A 22,871-nucleotide genomic window follows, 5' to 3' on the forward strand; every position below is an offset into this window, starting at 1 on the left:
TTGCATGTTTCCCCGTTCACTTCTGTATACTTAATGTTGGTAGTGCACTTTTCTGAGAGATGATATATAAGATATTAAGCTGTGAAAATTACAAATAAGCTTGTTTTTGGAAGATGAGCTTTGTCTGGGCTGTGCAGTTGAAACTGGGCTCCTGACATCGTATATTAGATATATAATGATATAATACTGCAGCTCAGTTTGTGAAACTTTCCTTTTTTTTCTCCTCCAGAGTGGAGGGTCGCCACTTCTAGAGGTCTTCATTTTAATTTGTGGAGCAAACTTTTGTTAGGAACTTTAAAACAGTCGTCAGTTTCAGATGACAGGGTTTCTGTGTGTGATGATTTTCTCAGACAAGCTCACCGCTGTTTTAACGACACAACATGTCACGTTTTTCTGTAACTCTCTCTGTCCGGCAGCTCAGCCTCAGTCTCTTAATCCACTTTCACTTCTCCTCAGTCTGACCAGCGTAGACAAAGCTGCACTGGTTCACGCAGCAGACGCAGCAGCAGCATTTTAAACACAGTCGCTCGCTGGTTTTCCACTCTGTCTGTTTTCTGTGGAAACTTGAGAGATGGCAGATGGTGACTCGTTGTGAAGTTGTACATTTTAATATAAGTTTTAATCGTCATGTAAATATGACGGTTTTGGAGCTGCTGAAAGGCGCGTTCTTCCTCTTGATGGAAGCTGACTGTTTCCCCTTGTTTACTGCCTCAAGCTAATTCCACCACAGTGTATTTTGTTGTGGTTGCATGAAACTATCTACCTCCTGCGGCTGTAAATGATTGTTCCAGCAGACTTTGCCCTGCAGCCTGTGAAACAACAAGTCTCTATTAATCCTGACTAATGACATGGATGCCAAGGAGATTTGCCTCGCCAGCAGACGGCGGAGCGATAAGGTCTCAGAAGGCAGGGAGTTGACAAAAACAAGCTGTAAATCCTCTGATCTCTGGTGGATTACATCAAACAGCAGCTCCGTACACATGCTCCATGAAGGCTTTAACATGCTTTCATTCCTTTTTGCAATGTTGGAAATGAAGTAGATTTGGTTTGTGCACACTTCAGACTCATTGGGTTCTGATTAATGCTGTAGTAGGAGGTGACATTAAAGGAGTACGCCACTGAAAATGTGTTTTAGGTGTCAAACTCACTCAAAAAAGACTCCTGCATCATAATCTACTTTTCCTTTGTTATTCATATTCTTAGCGCCCTTCAGATAATCACATTTCCACCAAAACACGGCTGAATACACGGCTTGTTGCTGATCGTCGCTCAAACAGGAGGAAATAGTGCATTTGTCGGGGACGACTGTGTTAACGTTACAAACAGAGTGCAGTGGATGCAGCGCATGTTAACTGCTGCAACTGGAGCCGGATGAGAGCAGAGCTGCACTCGGGCCAAGAGTTTCAAGTCACAAGTCACAAATTAAAAAGCCAAAGAGCAAATGACTCAAATAATTCTGCTCTGGCATCTTTCATTAGATGAATGAAACCTGTCACAGTTTTAGACTTTCGTGTTTGCTCAACCAGAAATCTGTTACTTCAGAAAGTCCTTGGTGTCATGCAGCACTTTAGTTTATTGTCCGGAGTCTAAATTTAGGAGCAAGTAACTTGAGATGCAAATAAAAGCTGTTTATCAATGACAGGCGACTGTGGGCTTCAAAACGTGTAATGTTGTGAAATCAAAAACAAAATGACTACATGTTCTCTTAGAAAATAGAAAAGTTGATCGCCCAGTTTGACGCTCTACTCTTTATGTTTACTGAAATAGATCATGTCAGTTTCCAGGACAGGAAACAACACTGAATACCACCTTTGTCTTCTCTCATTTTAACGACACATAACTTCCCCGTCTCTTCCGGAGCTTTTCACTAAAGACGTCGTACTTTACTTCACATACCCTTTATCTTTCCTTACCGTCTGCACTTTGTGGTCAAACTACGAGGAAGCATTGTGTCCACTCTCAGCTCTGTTCAAGTGTTTACAGCTAACAGGAAGTTCACGTCACGAAGAAGGTCAAGATTATCACAAGGACACTTTCATATTTCTGCCTGCAGCGTTGGAACTGAACGTGTAAACAAGCTAGAAAGGTGTGAAAGTCTTACCTTTGCTCGATGTTTCAGATCCAGTGTTTTGAGAATCTCACATCAGGAAAGATGCAGAACAAGATCAGATGAATCCAGAATGAAATCTTGTGATCAGACGTCTAAAGCTGAAAGAGAAACGGAGGGATGATGGAGCACCAGACACCCTTGTTGTCTCACTTTTCCTCTCAGCAGTGAAGTGTGTCTCCTCCCCTCCGCAGACTGAAGCTTTATTAGCGGAGGAGACGGACCTCTCCGCTGTCTCTTCCCTCCCTCCACCCCTCCCTCATCCTTCCTCATGGGTCTCTCTGAAACTTCCTGTTCCTCTCTCCAGTCTTAGACCTGGATCTACAGGAGGGAAACTGGGGCTTTACAGGGGGAGCGAAGACGCATCCCTCTCAAGTCCATGTCATGTCACAACCCAAGTCTCTAGAGAGTCAAATCTCGAGTAAGTTAAGTCTCAAGTTGGTTTGTTACAACTTGGTTTTGATCTTTTAGCTGTTATTATCACATTGTACTGAGATCATGGAAAATCAACACAAGCCAATCATACTTGTTGTAAATAAGCAGTAGCCAGATCAGCTGTTTGCCTTTGTTTTGTCTTCCAGATACGTTTGACTGACCTGACAGCTTGTTGACGACCTGTTGACTCGTGTTTCCTGCCCGGTCTGTTGCTGTGTTGCCAGGTCTCGGCTGTTTCTCGAGTACAGTGTTATCATAACAATCGAACCGATGGCCGAAGGTAACAGTGAAGTCAAAGATGATGACGCTCCGTCCACTCAATGAGAAAAGATTATGATGCATTTCTGAAGTTATTTTGTGCTACAGAAGAAGTTGAATAGTGTGTTTATGTTTTTTGTTTGTTTGTTTTTAGTGAAGCTGCCATGTTTCTTGTCGCATAGTATAAGAGGAAGACACTGACGGTGTAATAAAGCCCTCAGACACTGAGCTCAAAGTGAAAAGGTGCAACAAAACAGGACTGATGTCGAACTGGAAACTCGTCTTGCTGCTGCGTTTCTTCTCCTCTGATGGTTTGTCTTCTTCTATGATCTTTTCTTCTTCTGAGTATTTAATAGGAAGTGAGAGTGATGCAGCTGCAGTTACTTGTACAGTAAACAGCCTGTCATTTGTTGAAGAAAGGATCATACATGTATCCCTGTGAAGGACTCATAACCAGCTGGAAAACAGGAAAAGCAGGTTTCCCACCTCAGGCGTTCAGCTTTCAGAGAAACAGACTTGGATCATTTCATATCCTGGAAAGCGTCTTTCCTTTTTTTATCTTCGGGAGAAAGACGGTCGGTCTTTGAGATCCATCCCAGTTTCCTTTGTGATGCTCAGGTGGAATTGATGGAATTGTTGCTGGTAGTGAGGTCTGTGGATGATGTTTCTGAAAACACACCTGTAACTTCACTAAAGGGGTCTTTACTGTAAATATGATTCTTCAATACTCAGCAAATATCTACGTTTACACACTCACTTTTATAACATTTTCAGTTTTTTTTTTACAATTTCTGAAGCTTAAATTTGCACCTGTTTTTTTTTTGTTTGTTTTTTTTGGGCTTCCTTCTTTAATATTACTCAAATCCAGAAAATATGGTTGAAGTGTGTTTGTGCTGAACTCATAACTGCTGCACAACAAACACATATTACAAGACACTTGAGTACACAGTGCGAGTGTGACGGCGGCGTTGTGTCTTTCCTCTCTGCGCCTGATATGAAGTTTAGTCTGTGCAAAGGTCACTCTGCATAAAGGTGACGGGAACCTGTAGGGCAGGAAAAAAGGCTGACAGGAGGAGGAGACGGTCTGTAAAAAGATTCCTGATTAAATCATCTCAGTCTGAGATGATTTGATGTCGCTGCTCAGTGTGCTGATCCTGAGTCTGTCTGAGCAACACAAACAGTGTTCTGATGGTACTTTGTTTGTTTCTCATCAAACTACAAAAGTGACAGCTCTATTTTGCGTCTCATTACTATGAATTTGCACGTTTCTTTCGGTTTTTTTTATTCAGATCTTGCAGCTGAAGTTTACAGGATACAGGACGCAGTGCGGAGTAGTGCAGTTCAGCCACATCATTAGCTGATTCATCCCGTATCAGCGCTCAGAGTGTGTGAAGCATTAAGGAAAAGAAACAAACCAGCCTTTGTTGAGCGCACGTCCGTCTGCATGTCACATCATGACTGCAGTCATTTCCACCATTGTATGCATCTCAGTGCCACATTATAGACTAATACAACAGAGTACATATTTACAGTTCCTCCTGGACACAAATATACAGCAGATTCATGTTGCCTCAACGCGTGGATTTGAGAACACAACTGACTCAACTGTCATTCAGGTGGTTTAAGGTGCAGAGACGCTGCTGGGAGGCGACTGATGACGTAAAGGGATGTGGTCTTGAAACCTTTTCTGAAAGATTTGGTGTGTTTGGGAATAGGAAAAGTGAAACGCTGAGCTACTGAATCAGAGTCTCTTCAATGGACTCTCAGATGTGAACAATACACATGTTGTCAGAGTCAGTTGGACTGAAACTGTCCAGATATAAACGTCCATAAATTCACTTATAAATAGAAATATAGAAAAATTGTGCTCCTTATAAACCTCAAGTCTTGTTTCAAAGGGCTGCAACGGTTTGTGTATTTGGGGGTCTGGGGGTCATGGTCCGGTGCATGCAGACTGGACTGATGCACGTAATGCGGAACTAAAGTTCCTCTTGGAAACGGTTAGCCGCACGCTGTTAGCTGCATGCGCACCACAAGCTGAGTCACTTTTCAGAGTGAATAAGCTTCGTTCTGTATTCGTCAGAATCAGTTTGTAGTTCAGAGTTGGGGCACAGTATTGACTTTATTTGCTTCCCCGTACTGTATATTTAACCTAAGACGGCGTGTGTGTGTGTGTGTGCGTGCTTTGAATGGCAGCCAGCCAGTCATCTCAGGGTGACCGGGTTCAAATCAGGTTGAAACCGGATCTGCTGGACGAAACACAGTTTTGGCTGTTTTCCCGGTTGGAGACCAGAAGCCGAATGTGGGGCAGACATTTTGTGTGTGTGTGTGTGTGTGTGTGTGTGCGTGTGTGTGTTGGTAGGTGTGTTTAGGGACAGACCCAGGCTAGCAGTTTCCCCCTGCTGTCAGTCTTTATGCTAAGCTAGGCTAATTGCCTCCCAGCTCAAGCTCAGAACTTTCCTGCTGGGGTCACTGGGTCCACCTGGGACTAATCTGAGGGTCTGAGTCTATTTCCTCCATCCATGTGTCTGAACTGGGTTGACTGGGCGACCTGACTCTGCAGGGCGGTCGGATGGGGAGTCACATATAGCATACCAACACACACACACACACACATATACAGTTTCATGCACCAGCTTGTCCTGACTTTGACCCCTAAGAGACCTCAGTGACTTAGACAGGTGATCATATGTGACACTCTTCAAGTACTAGCCCACATGTGGTTTCAGGTGTGTGCGGGTGGTTTTGTGCACGTGCGTACTTCCTGAAAATGCTGCATCATCACCGGATTGACGCAGAGAGCTCATTGTGAAGGACAAATCGTGTGTGTGTGTGTGTGTGAAAGCAATACGACCAGTAAAGACGTGGAGAGCGAGGGAAAAGAAACGATTAGATTAATAAAAGGGAGGAGACGTGTAGCGTGGACAGTTTCATCCAGTTTCCAGATTCTTAAATGTGACGATTTGCTGCTTTTCTCTGTTTTATATAATTATGAACTGAATCTCTTTGAGTTTTGTTCGGTTACATAAAATGAACAACGTCACCTTGGACTCTTAAGACGTTTACGGTGGGCTTTTTAAGGTTACACTGATCACATAATCTGTTTTTTAAATTCTGAAATGAATCTTAAGTTGCAGCTGCTGTTTTACTTGATAAAGTTAGTACATGTGATCAACAGTGTGTGAGATATTTTTTGGTTCTTTGATTATGAGAAAAGTGCACATTTCTAACAATGTTCTCATCGTGTTACAAGTTCATGTCAGTATTTATAAAGTCTTTGTCAATTTCTGTATTTTTAAAATATAATCAAATAATCTATTTATAAAGCTGCTGAACTTCAACAGATAGAGAATATAGGGGGTCAAATGTTATTTACTGACCCAGTTAACTCCAGTAGCAGACAGGCGGGAATGTAACACACACACACACTGATAAGAGTGGATTTATGGCTGGGAACCACTTTTCTTAACACACAAATGCACATGCATATTAAAAGAAATTAGAAACACTTTAATTAATATTATTACATTATTTATAGACTCATCATTGCACATTAAGTGACATAAAAACAGACAGAATATACAAAAAGAAGCCTGTACAGAGGACTGTACACATCTGCAGCAAGTCACGCTGTGTTTGCAGGTTGAAAGCGACGCGACGGTCACGTTCAATACTTCCACAGCAGTTGTTTGTGTGAAGCAGGTGCTTGGATGAGCCATCAGATCTGTTTGAATGAGGACAGCAGTGCATTCTGTTCCACATGAGGTGCAGTGAATCAGTTACAGTCTGACGCCGAACATAAGGTCTTACCAGGCGTTTCATCAGAAAGGTGGACGAACAACATCCAGAGGAACTGGAAACAAAACGTGACTTAGGATCAAACATAATTAATAAAATAGTTCAGTGTTTATAGACAACGTCACTACATGTGTGGCAGTGGGTTTGTGAGATGGTTTACAGATTAAAAAAAGCAGAAAAATTCAACACAAAGTTATGATCATTTTTAACACGCTGATCTCTGGCTCTGATGCAACAAGTGATACGAGACAGCTGAGCATGCTTGTCAGGAGATAGAGGATTTATTTCTCTTTTTCGTCTTCATGTGTCGCTGATTAATGGAGCCTTTTCATTTACAGCAGTAAAGAGAAGACTGGATTAGATTTGAGACAAACTGTTGAAATACTGGAAGGGTTTGTACTGTTGGAAAGCAAAGGGACTAATTTGTGCAATAAAAACTTCAGTCTTCCTTCCCCAGTTAGAAAAGAAAGGCAATGGATCCTCGGATACTGTGACTGTGCTGCCCCCTGCTGGTCAAAGGTTAGCATTGCAGACAGCTGACGGCTATTAAAGTGAGTTACTTTAATGCCTTGTTAATGAACTTTAACAAGGCAGCTATTTTAATAACTCCATCCATTTTCTACAACCGTTTGTCCTTAACAGGGTCGCAGGAGGCTGGACCCGGTCCCAGCTGAACAATAATCATTTAAAAACAATCTCTGGTTCCAGCCTCTCAAATGTGAAGACTTGCTGCCTTTCAAACTGAATATATTTGAGTTGCCCATTGCAGATTCGTAGAGCCCAAGTTCTTTTTTTTTGTCTTACTAATGGACCAAAACACAAAGTAAACTGAATAAATAAACCTGTAAATTCACACATTGGACAAGCTGGAACCAGAGAATTATCTGCCCTTTTCAGAATAATCAACAATGAAAACGATCAATAGTTGCAGCCCTAGTGGACTGAATAAAATACATCAGGCTTTGTAGAAAGTCTTTCTTGATGTAAAAGCAGTTCTGTTTTAAAAAAGAGACCTCAGTGAAAAACGATCACAATCCCTGCTCAGCGTCGGGCTCTCTGCTGCCCCTCTGTGGCGGTGAGTATGTACTGCAGGACGGCGGGGGACGCTCACTCCAACTCGTAGGAGCTGCTGTCCAGTTGGACCTTGAGGGACTTGAAGTCTGGCCTGTCGGCAGGCTCGGCGCTCCAACAGTTCAGCATGATCTGGTAGAGAAAGTCGGGACATTTGGCCGGAGCTGGCATCCTGTAACCGTTGGTAACCTGCTGGTACACTTCCTGGTTGCTGAAGGCTGAGGGAGAGCAAGGGATGGAGTGAAGCGGGTGGAGAGAGGAGAGAGACGTGGTGAAGCTTTAGTTGGACCGTGAGCTTGAAAAATGATAATAAATAATAACGATGCTAATTTCACGAAGAAACCCCGGTGTGACGCTGGATAAAGAACATGCTTTAAACCCATGTTAGAGTCCTTTATGGTCGTCATTCACACAGCAACCACACCAGCTATAAATATATTTGTTAAGCCTAGTTATGGTTTTAAGACAGACTTCAAAATTATGAATCTATCCTTTACATAAATCAGTGTGTGTGAGAGAAACAGGAGTAAAATGTTATTGGGGAAAAATGTAGAACAACAAAACGTATCAGAATTAAGGAAAGCCAGGGATGGTGAGGAAGAACAGCATTTTTACGGCACAAGCACAGCATTTTTGTTATCATTATATTTCCTGTAATCATATTGTTTGTTCTGTTCGACTACCGGAGTCAGTCTGAAAGAGGTATAACAAAAAAGTAGGACTCAAGGTGGATGAATAAAGACCCTAAAAGGTTGATCTCTGATATTTCATTCCACAATCACCATTTATCATCGATTGAAAGTACGATAAATTATATATTTTAAAACACGTCGTTCCACCAACCTGGGTAAGGAACGCCTCCATAGGTGGTAATCTCATAGAGCAGGACGCCGAAAGACCAGACGTCCGACTTGTTGGAGAACTTCCCGTGGCTGATGGCCTCAGGAGCGCTCCACTTGTAGGGAATCTTCTTATCTTCTGTGATGTAGAACGGCTCCTGGATGACAAATCTTTGTCTTGAAAGCAGCAGATTTGACATAAAAAAAGAAAAGAAAAAAGACACACAAACCCTTCTCCCCTCCCTCAGTACCTTGATCACTCTGGCCAGTCCGAAGTCGGCCACCTTACAGATGTAGTCCTCTCTCACCAGGACGTTTCGGGCCGCCAAATCTCTGTGGATGCTGTTCTTCTCTTCCAGGTAGGACATCCCGTCAGCCACCTGAGCGCTCATGTCGATGAGGGACGCAATGTCTTGATTCTGGCCCTCTGGACCTGAAACAGAAAAATAATATATATAATTATAATGTTGTTTTCAGCTTATGAATTTAAAGCGTGACCTCCAGGATTCGGGGATGTGAAGCAGCTCAGTTAGCGGTTAGCGGATGTCAGTGAAATGTCAAAACTTCCACAACGTCAGACGTGACTCCTCATTATTGAAAGTGGGTGTATTGTAATCACTGTGGTGTTTAATCTATCACCACCATCTGGTCAAAGTTTCTGCAAAACTAATTACATTCCCATCACTCCATGCCAGTTAGCAAATGTTAGCATGCTAACATGCCAAACTGCAATGATGAGCTTGGTAATTATACCTGCGTAACATCTGCCTGTTGGCATCGTCATTGTGAGCATGTTAGCAATAGCATTAAGCTAAAAGTCCAGCCTCTAAGAGCTGCTGGCATGACTGTAGACTCTGCGGACTCTCGGATGACCACAACAACAAGCAACTGCATCATTTTATTGAATTTATTTTTTTAAATGTAGAATTGTGATTTTGTTTGGTACAAACCTGTTTAATAATATACACAGTAGGTGTCAACAGGCCCAGAGATTGGACTAGAGAAAGTAAAATTATGATTACAGACCCAGTCGCCAGTTCACATGTACACTGAAGCTAATAATCGTAGCAATGTTCAGTTTTTGTTGGACTTTGTGCTGCTGTTGAATTGCAGAACTGTTGCTCGGTGTAAACTGGCAGTGGAGTGTGGTTAACCCGAGCGTAAGCCTCTAATCCTAACCTAACCCTGGGGCAAACTCTGACTGGTTCCCACAAAAGGCAGAAGTGGAGGAAACACACCGAGGTTTACCTCTCAGGAAGCTGAGCAGGCTGCCTTTCTCCATCAGCTCGGTGATGATGTAGTAAGGTGTGGAGGCCGTGCAGACGGCAAACAGAGAGATGAGGTGGCGATGGCGGAGACTCTTCAGGATCTGAACTTCCCTCTGAAATTCACGGTGGTTCAACTCCGAGTCTGGAGAGACAGAGACAGAGAGACAGAGACAGAGAGAGAGACAGAGAGAGAGAGAGAGAGAGAGAGAGAGAGACAGAGACAGAGAGAGAGAGAGAGAGAGACAGAGACAGAGAGAGAGACAGAGAGATGGACAGAGAGAGAGACAGAGAGACAGAGAGATGGACAGAGAGAGAGATGGACAGAGAGAGAGAGAGAGACAGAGAGGGAGAGAGAGAGATGGACAGAGAGACAGAGACAGAGAGAGAGAGACAGAGAGAGAGACAGAGACAGAGAGACAGACAGACACAGAGAGAGACAGAGAGAGAGACAGAGAGAGATGGACAGAGAGAGAGAGAGACAGAGAGAGAGATGGACAGAGAGAGATGGACAGAGAGAGATGGACAGAGAGAGAGAGAGAGAGAGAGAGACAGAGAGAGAGAGACAGACAGAGAGAGAGACAGAGAGACAGAGAGAGAGAGACAGAGAGAGAGACAGAGAGACAGAGAGAGAGAGAGAGAGACAGAGAGAGAGACAGAGAGACAGAGAGTGACAGAGAGACAGTGAGAGAGACAGAAACAGAGAGAGAGAGACAGAGAGACAGAGAGAGAATTAAAAGGAAGAAAAAGAGGAAGAGAGGAGGGAGAAACAGAGAAGCGAGACAAAGAAACGAGGGAATCACACTGAGATCTTGACCATTTCACCAATATGACTCACTTATAGCAATAAAGGGAAAACTAACTGTGGTGTTTACCAAATAAGTCAAAAGCTGATAAAACATCACTAGAGGACGGATTTTTCTGTGTTTGGAAACATTAGGAAGAAGCCTCTTTATAGAATGTTTAGGACAGAAGTGTTGGTGCGGCACACTGACGACTTTTATTTGGTTTAGATTCAGTCACTAACTGTGGTGGCTGTACAACGTATCGGCCGAAGTAAGCGACCTTTTCTGCGGTGCTGGTACACCGTCGGAGACACGCCAGAGGGAAATATCTCCACGTGCTGCTTGTTGACTGATCTCCAGCCTGTACGGATCAGTCGACCGGCCACAAAGAGGACGACTGTATCCTCCACTATGCAGACAACATCTGTCCTGCAGTGCGTATCAGTGTCCGCCCCCACTCTCTCCTTATGTTTGCTAATGCTAATCTATATTTCATCTGTAAAGTTACGGTTCAGTAACAGGCTTTATCTGCCACCATCTTTAAATCACTGCACGAGCTATATTAAACTGCAGGTAACCATAGCAACAGTTCTTGCAACTGTTGCTGCTCGCTAACATGTACGTGAAGACACCAGTGTTGAAATAAGATGAGTAAATTAAGTCAGTTACTCGACGGGAGTCATTTGTCAAGTGAAAGCGTTTAAGGTTCTTTGGTTCCAGCTTCTCAAACGTGAGGATTTGTTCCTCTCCTCTGTTCCATGTTGATATAAATGGAATATTTCTGGATTTTCTGATATTTTGTGGAGTCAGTGTTTATTCGATGAATCGATTCTTAAAGCAGTATTTCATCTGAGCTCCTTTTCCGCCTCGAGGACCTCATTTCTCATCTCACTCTCATAACCCTAACCCTAATGTCACAAAGACGACTTACAAACTAACAGAGGGAACGCGGCTGCATCAGCAGAACAGTACAAAGTCAGCGTTAATCTGTGGATCATCAGTAATAAACTGGCGCGAGTCTGAAGGTTTGTTTTGATACTTGGAGTAATGAGACCATGTACTTCCTGCTTGGCGGACGAGTTAGACATTATTACTGTAAATGGAATCACCAGAAGTAAAAAGCCAACGTTATAAACAAACTACAGCACGGTCGCATGACTTCAGCGTCACCACTGAGCTTCACTTTGAAGAGACTATAGATAGATATAGATATATAGACAGATAGATATAGATATATAGACAGATAGATGTAGATATATAGACAGATAGATGTAGATATATAGACAGATAGATGTAGATATATAGACAGATAGATGTAGATATATAGACAGATAGATATAGATATATAGACAGATAGATATAGATATATATAGACAGATAGATATAGATATATAGACAGATAGATGTAGATATATAGACAGATAGATATAGATATATATAGACAGATAGATATAGATATATAGACAGATAGATGTAGATATATAGACAGATAGATATAGATATATATAGACAGATAGATATAGATATATACAGACAGGTAGATATAGATATATAGACAGATAGATATAGATATATAGACAGATAGATGTAGATATATAGACAGATAGATGTAGATATATACAGACAGGTAGATATAGATATATAGACAGATAGATATAGATATATAGACAGGTAGATATAGATATATACAGACAGGTAGATATAGATATATAGACAGGTAGATATAGATATATAGACAGATAGATATAGATATATACAGACAGGTAGATATAGATATATATAGACAGATAGATATAGATATATATAGACAGATAGATATAGATATATACAGACAGATAGATATAGATATATAGACAGATAGATATAGATATATACAGACAGGTAGATATAGATATATATAGACAGATAGATATAGATATATATAGACAGATAGATATAGATATATATAGACAGATAGATACAGATATATATAGACAGGTAGATATAGATATATACAGACAGGTAGATATAGATATATATATATATAGACAGATAGATATAGATATATACAGACAGGTAGATATAGATATATATAGACAGATAGATATAGATATACAGACAGATAGATATAGATATATATAGACAGATAGATATAGATATATAGACAGATAGATATAGATATATATAGACAGATAGATACAGATATATATAGACAGGTAGATACAGATATATATAGACAGGTAGATATAGATATATAGACAGGTAGATACAGATATATATAGACAGGTAGATATAGATATATAGACAGGTAGATATAGATATATATAGACAGGTAGATATAGATATATATAGACAGGTAGATATAGATATATATAGACAGATAGATATAGATATACAGACAGATAGATATAGATGTATAGACAGGTAGATATAGATATATATAGACAGGTAGATATAGATATATATAGACAGATAGATATAGATATATAGACAGGTAGATATAGATATATATAGGCAGGTAGATATAGATATATATAGACAGATAGATATAGATATATAGACAGGTAGATATAGATATATATAGGCAGGTAGATATAGATATATAGACAGATAGATATAGATATATACAGACAGATAGATATAGATATATAGACAGATAGATATAGATATATAGACAGATAGATATAGATATATACAGACAGGTAGATATAGATATATAGACAGATAGATATAGATATATAGACAGGTAGATATAGATATATAGACATAGATACAGACAGATAGATATAGATATACACAGACAGATAGATATAGATATATAGACAGGTAGATATAGATATATACAGACATATAGATATAGATATACAGACAGATAGATATAGATGTATAGACAGGTAGATATAGATATATATAGACAGGTAGATATAGATATATATAGACAGATAGATATAGATATATAGACAGGTAGATATAGATATATATAGGCAGGTAGATATAGATATATATAGACAGATAGATATAGATATATAGACAGGTAGATATAGATATATATAGGCAGGTAGATATAGATATATAGACAGATAGATATAGATATACACAGACAGATAGATATAGATATATAGACAGGTAGATATAGATATATACAGACATATAGATATAGATATATATAGACAGATAGATATAGATATATATAGACAGATAGATATAGATATATACAGACAGGTAGATATAGATATATAGACAGATAGATACAGATATATATAGACAGATAGATATAGATATATATAGACAGATAGATATAGATATATACAGACAGGTAGATATAGATATATAGACAGATAGATACAGATATATATAGACAGATAGATATAGATATATATAGACAGGTAGATATAGATATATAGACAGATAGATATAGATATATAGACAGATAGATATAGATATATATAGACAGGTAGATATATATATACAGACAGGTAGATATATATATATACAGACAGATAGATATAGATATATAGACAGATAGATATAGATATATACAGACAGGTAGATATAGATATATATAGACAGATAGATATAGATATATACAGACAGATAGATATAGATATATAGACAGATAGATATAGATATATAGACAGATAGATATAGATATATACAGACAGGTAGATATAGATATATATAGACAGGTAGATATAGATATATACAGACAGATAGATATAGATATATACAGACAGATAGATATAGATATATATAGACAGGTAGATATAGAGTGTAAACACAAGGCTGTAAAGGCGGACTCGTGAGTGGATGAGTTTACGTGTTCGGCATGAAGACGTTTAATGTCCTCGACAACCTCTGCAGTCTCATTTAAACAGCAGTGCGACAGAGTTTAGCACGAGCACACGCGTGATGATGAATTTAAGCTCAACAACAAAGTCATGTCAGTGATTGTTGTGCGATTGTCGCTCCACGCGGCAGCAGCTCGGACGAACAGACCGACACGTAGCGATGCTGCTCGTCCTGTTAATTATGTACGACAGCGTCTGAGGTGCATCAATGGGTCTTATTATTATGATGGATCACATTCCTCTCCAGTTAAACCACTCCCAGTGTCACTCAAATGTGGTCTAACACGTTACCTACAATGCACGAATTAAGAACACTGAGACACTGCAGTTTAGTTAGTTATCTGCATTATTATTATCAATCTGTTATCAATGAAGTCAATTAAATGTCAAAATTGTTGAAAATGCCCATCAAGATTTCCCAGAAGCCTTGTTTTTGTCTGACCAGCACAGATATCCAGTTATCCATCATACAATGATATAAAACAGAGAGACAAGCAAGACCTTTAAAACATTTTCACATCAGAGACGCTGGAACCAGAGAGCTTTTTGGACAATTAATTAAATGATTAATATTATAATTATATTATAATTGTGATATGTGAGAAAAGCTTGTGTCCAAACAGGATTTAAGGTAGTAACCTGTGAATCACTGACTGACTCTCACCTCGATAAACACCCATCAAACACTCGTATCAATCAACAAATTGTTGATTAGCCTTCAACCAGGCATCTAAAGACATGCCTGGTGTTTTTCCTTCTATCGAACACTTTCCACTCGTCTCTCTCGTTATTTGGAGCTTAGCGCCAAACAACTCCTCAGAGTCAGAAACCCATCAGTTAAATCAGCCTCCGTCAGCTCAACATAGATGATGAAATACCACTTTTGAGGATCTTGATGGCGACTTTGATGTGGTTTTTCCAGCGTCCTCTGTAGACATCAGCGAAGTAGCCGCTGCCCAGCTCCTCCTCCAGAGTAAACTCCTCTTTCGGGAGCTCCCACTCGTCCAAGTGGTTCAAATCTGGAGTGTGAGGCTTGTTCTGATGGAGGAAACACACACACACACACACACACATACACACACTTGAAGGTCACAAAGGGACGCAAATACATTCTCATCTATTTCAAATGAATACACACACACACACCGTTATTACTAATTAAAGCTCAGAATCACTGCAGCATTTGGAAACTCAGCAATTCTTTTCATTTTCGATTAATGTGCCAATTATCTTCTAGATTAATTGTAATTAATTATTATATTATATTATATGAATTAATAGTTTAGGCAATAGTTTAGGCAGTCTTGTCTTCAGGTGGCTTGTTTTGTATAAGCAACCGTCCAAAACCCAAATATATTCAGCTAACTGTCACATAAGACAAAGAAAATTCAGGAGCTGAAACTGGGGAACTTTTTGTGACCTAAACGGTTAATCGATCATCAAATTAGCAACTATTAATTTCAGCTGTAGTTGACACAATACAAAAAAAATAGATCTTGGTGTAATAATGGGGCACTTATCACAGGATACGTTCACAATTAGTGACGTCTTAAAACAATGCAATAGGGATTTTTTTTTTACATCTTCAAACTTAAGGAAGCGCATGAACGCACCACACTCCAGCCACAACTGTGTCTGACGGCTGAATGTCCACACTTCTTGTTTTCACATGGCCAGAAATAAGAGGAACAAACAAAAAGAAAGACTGATGCCCGCCTTACCCTCCTGCAGGGGTTTCCCAGAGCGCACGTGTTGTTCAGGCTGTTGGCGCAGTAGTGCTCCACCAAGTCAATCAGAGAGCTGAAGTGGTGGCTGTGCTCCACGTGAAATGTACCTTCATCTGCTTGGAGGATCTTAAAATGCTTCACGCGGTTGTTCGTCTTCACTGCACAAAGATTCACACACGAACACAAAGTCAGAAACAAGCAGGAGTGTTAAATGAAACTCTCTAACGTGGCATTTAACTGTGCTGGATTACACCGAGAGGCGTTTCTATTATTCATCCTACCTTTATTGATATAATGGGGCGGACAAAATAATAGAAACACTTGTCAATGTAAGAGAATATAATTCATCAGCACCACAAACTGCCTACTACTTGACTTAATCCCACACGGATCAGACTTCAGCAGACCTGCTGGATGCCTCTCAGAGACGCCTGAATGTTTCCTCACCCCACTGTGGAAGCCACTGTCGTAGGTTATGTTGAAAGGTGCATATTAGTAGGTGTCGTGGGGAGAGATCACTCTCTTTGACAGTCATCACCTTGTAGGGAACAAGGCCACAATAAATGGTAAGTATAGAAAGCTGAAAATGCAGCACTGAGAACAGGCAGAAAAGGCTACGGTCCTTTGCTAGGGTCAAAGGGCACCGCAGCAAATACCTGTGCCCTAAAATAAACTCTTCAGGGTGTAGAAGGGATGTATTTTCCCACTACACTAGGCTGCGTGAAATGATGGAAAACATAAACAGTGACATTTTCTGTGGTTACGCTTGTGCTGCTGCTCTTTGAAAGGGCATCAGTTAAATGCCTTGTGACGGCACTACATGGACGGGCGCTGGGAAGGAAGGGAGATACGTTTTATTCCCTTTTCTACTTTTTGTCTGTCTGTTTGTGTGTGTGTGTGTGTGTGTGTGTGTGTGTGTGTGTGTGTGTGTGTGTGTGTGTGCCACACTACGCTTGTTTGACCTGTTCTAACTTTTGGAAATCACACTAACTATTTCTTGGCTCTGGGCTGTTGCCATGCAACCAGTGGAAACTCCTGGAAGTTACTGGTCTCACCCAAGAAATAGTCCCGACACACAACTCCCCCCCAAAAAAACAGGGAATTGACATTTTTACACTTCTGTTTTTGTACGGATGAAACAAACAAGTGGATTGTGTCATGACAGACAGAGCCAGGCTAGCTGTTTCCCCCTGTTTCCAGTCTTTGTGCTAAGCTAAGCTAACCTTCAGCGGGCTTCATATTTATCTTACAGATATGAGAGTGGAATACATCTTCTCGACCTTCTTTCAGCCAGAAAACGAATAAACATATTTCCAGCTGGACTCCAGAGAAGACTCGACAGAAAGCTGGAATTATGTTAATGGCAGGCCAACAGAAGGGGGGCTGAGGAACAACCTTGTCCATCCATGTCCACAAAGTCTGGTTTGTTTACAGAGACAAAGGCTGACTAGGCTGATGCATAATGCGCTGCAGTTTAGTCGTCGTTTGGAACTAAATTAAACTCAATTTGCCATCTCGAGTTCCTGGCGACGTTTGAGACACCTGAACGGTTTCAAACGACCATCACCAAGAGACAGAACAAGGTCTGGTGACGTGTGATGTCCTCTAATGAAGCAGTGTGTCATTGTGTGAATGGAGAAACGTCTTCCTGGGGTTTTGGGTTTGTCGTCGACTGTTCGGCTCATATTTTACTGCTTCTCTGTATCTCACTCTGTTACCAAATACATCCTGCAGTGTTTCTGAGCTGAAGTGAAACTCCCTCTTCCCCCACTCTATTCTAACCCGCTGACACCACACGTCATGCCTCTCCTTCGTGTCTTGCCTGAAAGGACGTATCCAACGTCGTCCTTCTCACTGTGCCGGACGAGGAAAGCTCCCTGCTCGTTTCCTGGAGCCAGCAGGTGGCTTTGGGCCTCAAAGCGGTTCATCGTCCCAAAATACCACCTGGATCAAGACAGAGAGACACAAAACGAAAGTGATTATTAGGAAGTGGCTGCATGGTTTCACAGTTGAACTCAAAGTAATGATCTCATATATCGTGTTAATATTAGATGATATATTCTGTAATCATTTTAGGAATAATCGTAGGCAATTTATTCATTTGTGTTGTTAAACTGTTTATGGTGCATCAGCTCTTCAAAACAGCATCTAATATGATTAAAGTCTAGACCTGCGAGTCCTTTCTTTCTGCCTCGGGTTATCATCTCTGAAGCCGTGTTGGCAGCGGATGCAGGGAGCCCTTTTGTCTCTTAAATCAAATAAAATGTATTTCACAGTGACGAGCCAGCTGATCTTGTTGTTTTGAAGGTGGAATTTCTTCATGGTGGTTTCGTTATGTTTTGTCATCAGTGCGCTTATAGCAGACCTGGTTAAAACAGTATTCAGAGGTTTTTAACTAACAAACACTTCCTCTCTGACTTCTAAACTTGCACCGTCTTTGGATGGACATTTATTGTGATCATCATGAGTGGAAACCAAACTCGATCTTAAAAGATACGCTGATTATCGGCGGTTTTGATTATCGGTTAATAGTTTCAGTCATTTTGCAAACAAAAATGTAAAAACATTCGCTGGTTTCAGCTTCTCAGATGTGAGGATCTGCAGCTGTTGATAGTTCATGGAATATTTTTGGGTTGTGGACTGTTAGTTGGCCAAAACAAGCAATTTTTCATTTCATACTGGCCTTCATGTTGATCTCAACTACACACCTGTGAAGTGTGTAAAGACTGCATCGCATCGACAAAAACTATCTGCAGACATGTAAACACCTGGCAAAGCACTCAAAGCCTCTTCTGTTGTAGTTCAGCTACAGTCGGCGTCTCCAGGATCAGACAGCCGCTGACTGATCATAAAAACCAGCAACGATAAATAACCGATATAATAAATTTCAGCCTTCCAGCAGCTGCTGACATGCGGGAATAACCATACGTTACACACTTCCCATTCTGTTGAAGCAATAAACAAGAGAGAGAAAGACAAAACAAGAAGTGGTTCAGCGTCAAAGTTTGCTTCACTGCTAAGAGACACACACAGACACGAGGCTGACATTATGAAAGCTGCTACTGACATTTCTCACAGTGTCACTTACAACAGAGGGTTGGCTGGATAAATGTGTTGCCGCTGTATGAACGCTCACTTACTATCAGGGACAAAGGGACGTGGATAAATGGCAGCAGAAGGTTACGAAAGCCTGTAATCCAAAACTCACTGTTCGGTGGATATAGTGGAAAGACTTGAACTATTGTATGACAGCTATCTTTGACACCACACACATGTCAGTCAAACAATGAAAATGAACAAACTATAGATAGCTTCACTGAAAAGCAAATATTGTGACACATTTAATTTCATCGCTGCCTTGAAACTGTAATTTGACCAAAACTGTCTGACATTCATCACCTGTAAACAAGCAGAGAGTAAAAGTGTGACAGAAGAAGTGTGTGTTAGGACTGAAGAAGTGTTATTTATTAGTGATAATGTTGGACAGCATTAAAACACACAAATCTGACCAGTAGCAACATAATGCGCCCGTACAGCACATGTTGAATGAATTTCCTCCAGTTTGACCGGATGATGTTTACTGCTGGTTTACGTTTCTGGGGTCAAGTTCATGTCACTGCATGAAGTGTGTTTAGCAGCACGTGTTGACAACACAAGAAATGCAAAAGACTGAGGGGAAACGCTTCTTGTAGGCCGAGACCAAGACTGAAAAGCGCTGGTTGAGGAAGTAAAGCAGATCAGCTCAGAACAGTTCCCTGCCTGCCGAGAACTCGCAGCTCACACTCACTTCAGTAAAAGTACAAAGTTTGAAGTCCAAACAGACTCTTTGTCAGGCAGAGAGGTACTGACGTCACTGATGTAACACAGTGTAAATCACAGTTTTGGACAAGAAGGATGTGCATGTGTTTTGCACCCAGTAGATAGACTTATCCCAAACTGACTCACGTGTACTGTGACCCATTACTGAAGAGCTGCAGTGAATGAAAGAGTTTATAACCTTAAGTTTCAGCTTAAACTGTCAAGACAGGTAACAGAACGCAACTGGTTAGAAACTACGAATGATTATTTTGTTTCTTACATCTTGTAATTTACTTTTCAACACCTCGTTTCATGACTTTTGTCATGTAGCAGCCTCTCTGGCAAACTTATATCCACTCTGAATAACTTCCACAACAAGTCAAATGAACACATGAATCAGTCCTGCAGACTCAGAGAACAGTAACCCCACTCACGGTTGCATCCTCAGGGATTCAGCTCTGACCAGGTAGTTATTGGGCACGAACCCGGTGTCCAGGACGCATCCGTTCTTGTCGATCCTCCGCGCGGTCCACCAGACCCCGTCGCGGCTGGTAACACTGAACAGGTCCCCCTCCTGGAAGGTCAACTCGTCCTGGTGCCGGGCTTCAAACGACCAGACCGCCGTGTAGATGGAGCCGCTCTCGGTCCCTCTCTCCTGGGGCGTCGGTGGTCTCTCCTCAGCGCCACCACTACCACCCTGTCCTGCTGCTCCTGCTGCTGCTCCCCCTGCTCCTGCTCCCCCTGCTGCTGCTCCTCCTGCTGATCCAGGAGCAGCCTTCTTGTCGCTGAAAATCCTCTGCCATAGCGCTTCCAGACATGGACAAGCTTTCCGCAGACGTTCACCCATAGATGACCATGAATGGCCCCCGCTTAGAGCCGCCTTCCCCCCGTCTGCCTCTGCGCGCCTCAGCCGAGACAGCCGGCTCCACCTGTCGGACAGGTAGAGGATGGAGCGCCGGGAATCCTCGGAATGCCTTCACAGAGAAACTGCTGCTTCTGGGTCAGCTGCGCTGAGACTGTGACTGCTGGCTGAACTACTGGCAACAACTTCCTCATGCCAGGGAACAACACGACCCACCGCAACCCCGCCCCCGGTCCGACCCGCCCCCGGTCCGACCCGCCTCATAAATCTCAACAATGAGTGACGGACAGATGTAGACAGACTTCTTTCCACCGAATCTGTCCACATCTCTCCTAATAACTAGTCTGGGTGCTGAAGTGGAAGTACAGGTTTTACTTTACTGTACTTGAGAGGAAACTCTAGTACTTTTTACTCCACAACGTGTATTTGATACCTTTAGTTTCTTGTTCCTTTGTAGATTCAGATGAATACTACAAAAGCTAGTAAACGAATGAATTCATGTTATTATTAAAGCTTAAAATGAGACATGATTGCTGCCCAGAGGGAAATACACAAGCTACCTTCGTCAATAATAATAAGTCTTTATATCTGAATATATTTATATCTTTCTGCATTATAATGAAAGATGAGAACGCACTGAAACACAACAGAACTCACCAGAACTCAAACACCTTCTGTGTTTGAATGTTAGAGTTTTCAGTGACTCCATAGACAGTTCAGACTGAATCCACTGTCACGTATGAGAGACATGTTTCACAGTCGATCCAGAATCAGAAGCAGGTTCAGAACCAAAAGGAAATCAGGAACTGGAATCAGATCTTAAGTGGGCGCCAGAAACTGGTTCCAGTGAAGTCTAGAATCAGATATTGTGTGAAATCGAGATCACGTTATCTTCAGGGCAGCTCCTCCTAGTCAGGAAGTTCTGACAAGATGTGATAACACGAGGAGGAGGGAGTGACGACGCAGCCCGTCACCTCTGAACAGACAAACATGTCCAATGACACTTCTGTTCCAGCTTACTGGTCTCCATACAGAGGACCGAGCATGTCTGCAGCAGTTTATTTAAACTCCCGAGTGCTGTGTCTTCTCATTCGTCTTGCTTGGTCAGGTGACAACAAAGCCAGTGAAACCTGGGTGGAACTGACAACCACAAAGACGCTCTTGGGATACAAAGCATACCTGATTCATTATGCATTCATTCACGCTTCGTTTGATCCGATTGCGACAGTTCTGACCGCATCTGCTGCCAAGATCTCTAACCTGACAGGTTACCACGTACATGTGATTTCTGCAGGTTCTGCAGGTACATTATAACTTTGGAAAAAAGCAGTTTGATAAATCCTGAGCACAAGGTCCACTTACTGGAAGGTTTCCTCTGGTAACAACCTTCATCAGTGGCCATGAAAAACATTTCAAATGATACTGTCAGATAATTGTAGTGGAGTAAAAAGTACAAGACATTCCCTCTGACATGTAGTGTAGTAGAAGTATGAAGTACAATTTTGAGGTACTTGTACTTAGTTACATTCCACCACTGGTAAACAGAGAATGAAGCCTTTTCCCGCAAAAGTACACTTAGAAAATATCTTATCGCCACCTTTAAGGGGTCAAATTCCCCCCCTTCACTTCAAATCTTTATTGACTTCAAGTTTAGGGAAATGACTTTGCATGCACAGGACAAAGGCCGTAGACGTTACGATAAAAAGCACAGACACATTTGAAAACAATACTTAAAATACTTTATTCTTTGCACTACTGGTGTTTGGTACCTGATGGCCTAAAACATGAAACTCAATCTCGTGATTTGGTGATTATGGCTAAAGTTTCCTGAACTTGGCTTTGTCTGCTGTAAATCTCATGCATAAAAGACAAAAGTTGCATTGTTCTCAAATTGCATTGCTTTGCAAAACTGTAGTACAATTTTATGGTGCAGAAGTCCCACTCCCCCCCCCCCCCCCCCTGGATATGGCTGATCCACTGTGCAGGTCTTTCTGCCTTCTTCATTTTTATAGTTCTTATTTTGAAGTGTGTTGACAGAGTCTGTAGTGTAAACATAGGCACTCTAGTTGTAACTGGCCATTATTGTGGACCTCTAAAAG

The 22,871-nt window shown here is 41.3% G+C and overlaps 1 protein-coding gene across 1 annotated transcript; it reads right to left on the bottom strand.

The window, feature by feature from the left end:
- Window positions 1-6,316: 6,316 nt before the first annotated feature.
- On the bottom strand, window positions 6,317-20,904 carry LOC139288442 (protein-tyrosine kinase 6-like). Its single transcript, XM_070909739.1, has 8 exons — window positions 20,345-20,904; window positions 17,935-18,056; window positions 16,107-16,270; window positions 15,264-15,423; window positions 9,757-9,918; window positions 8,760-8,941; window positions 8,513-8,666; window positions 6,317-7,887 (listed from the first exon to the last, which is right to left on the bottom strand). The coding sequence occupies exons 1-8, from the start codon at window positions 20,755-20,757 to the stop codon at window positions 7,706-7,708; spliced, it is 1,539 nt and encodes a 512-aa protein (XP_070765840.1). The 5' UTR covers window positions 20,758-20,904; the 3' UTR covers window positions 6,317-7,705.
- Window positions 20,905-22,871: the final 1,967 nt, after the last annotated feature.

Source organism: Enoplosus armatus, chromosome 8, assembly GCF_043641665.1.
Source record: "Enoplosus armatus isolate fEnoArm2 chromosome 8, fEnoArm2.hap1, whole genome shotgun sequence".
NCBI classification, from domain to species: Eukaryota; Metazoa; Chordata; class Actinopteri; order Centrarchiformes; family Enoplosidae; genus Enoplosus; species Enoplosus armatus.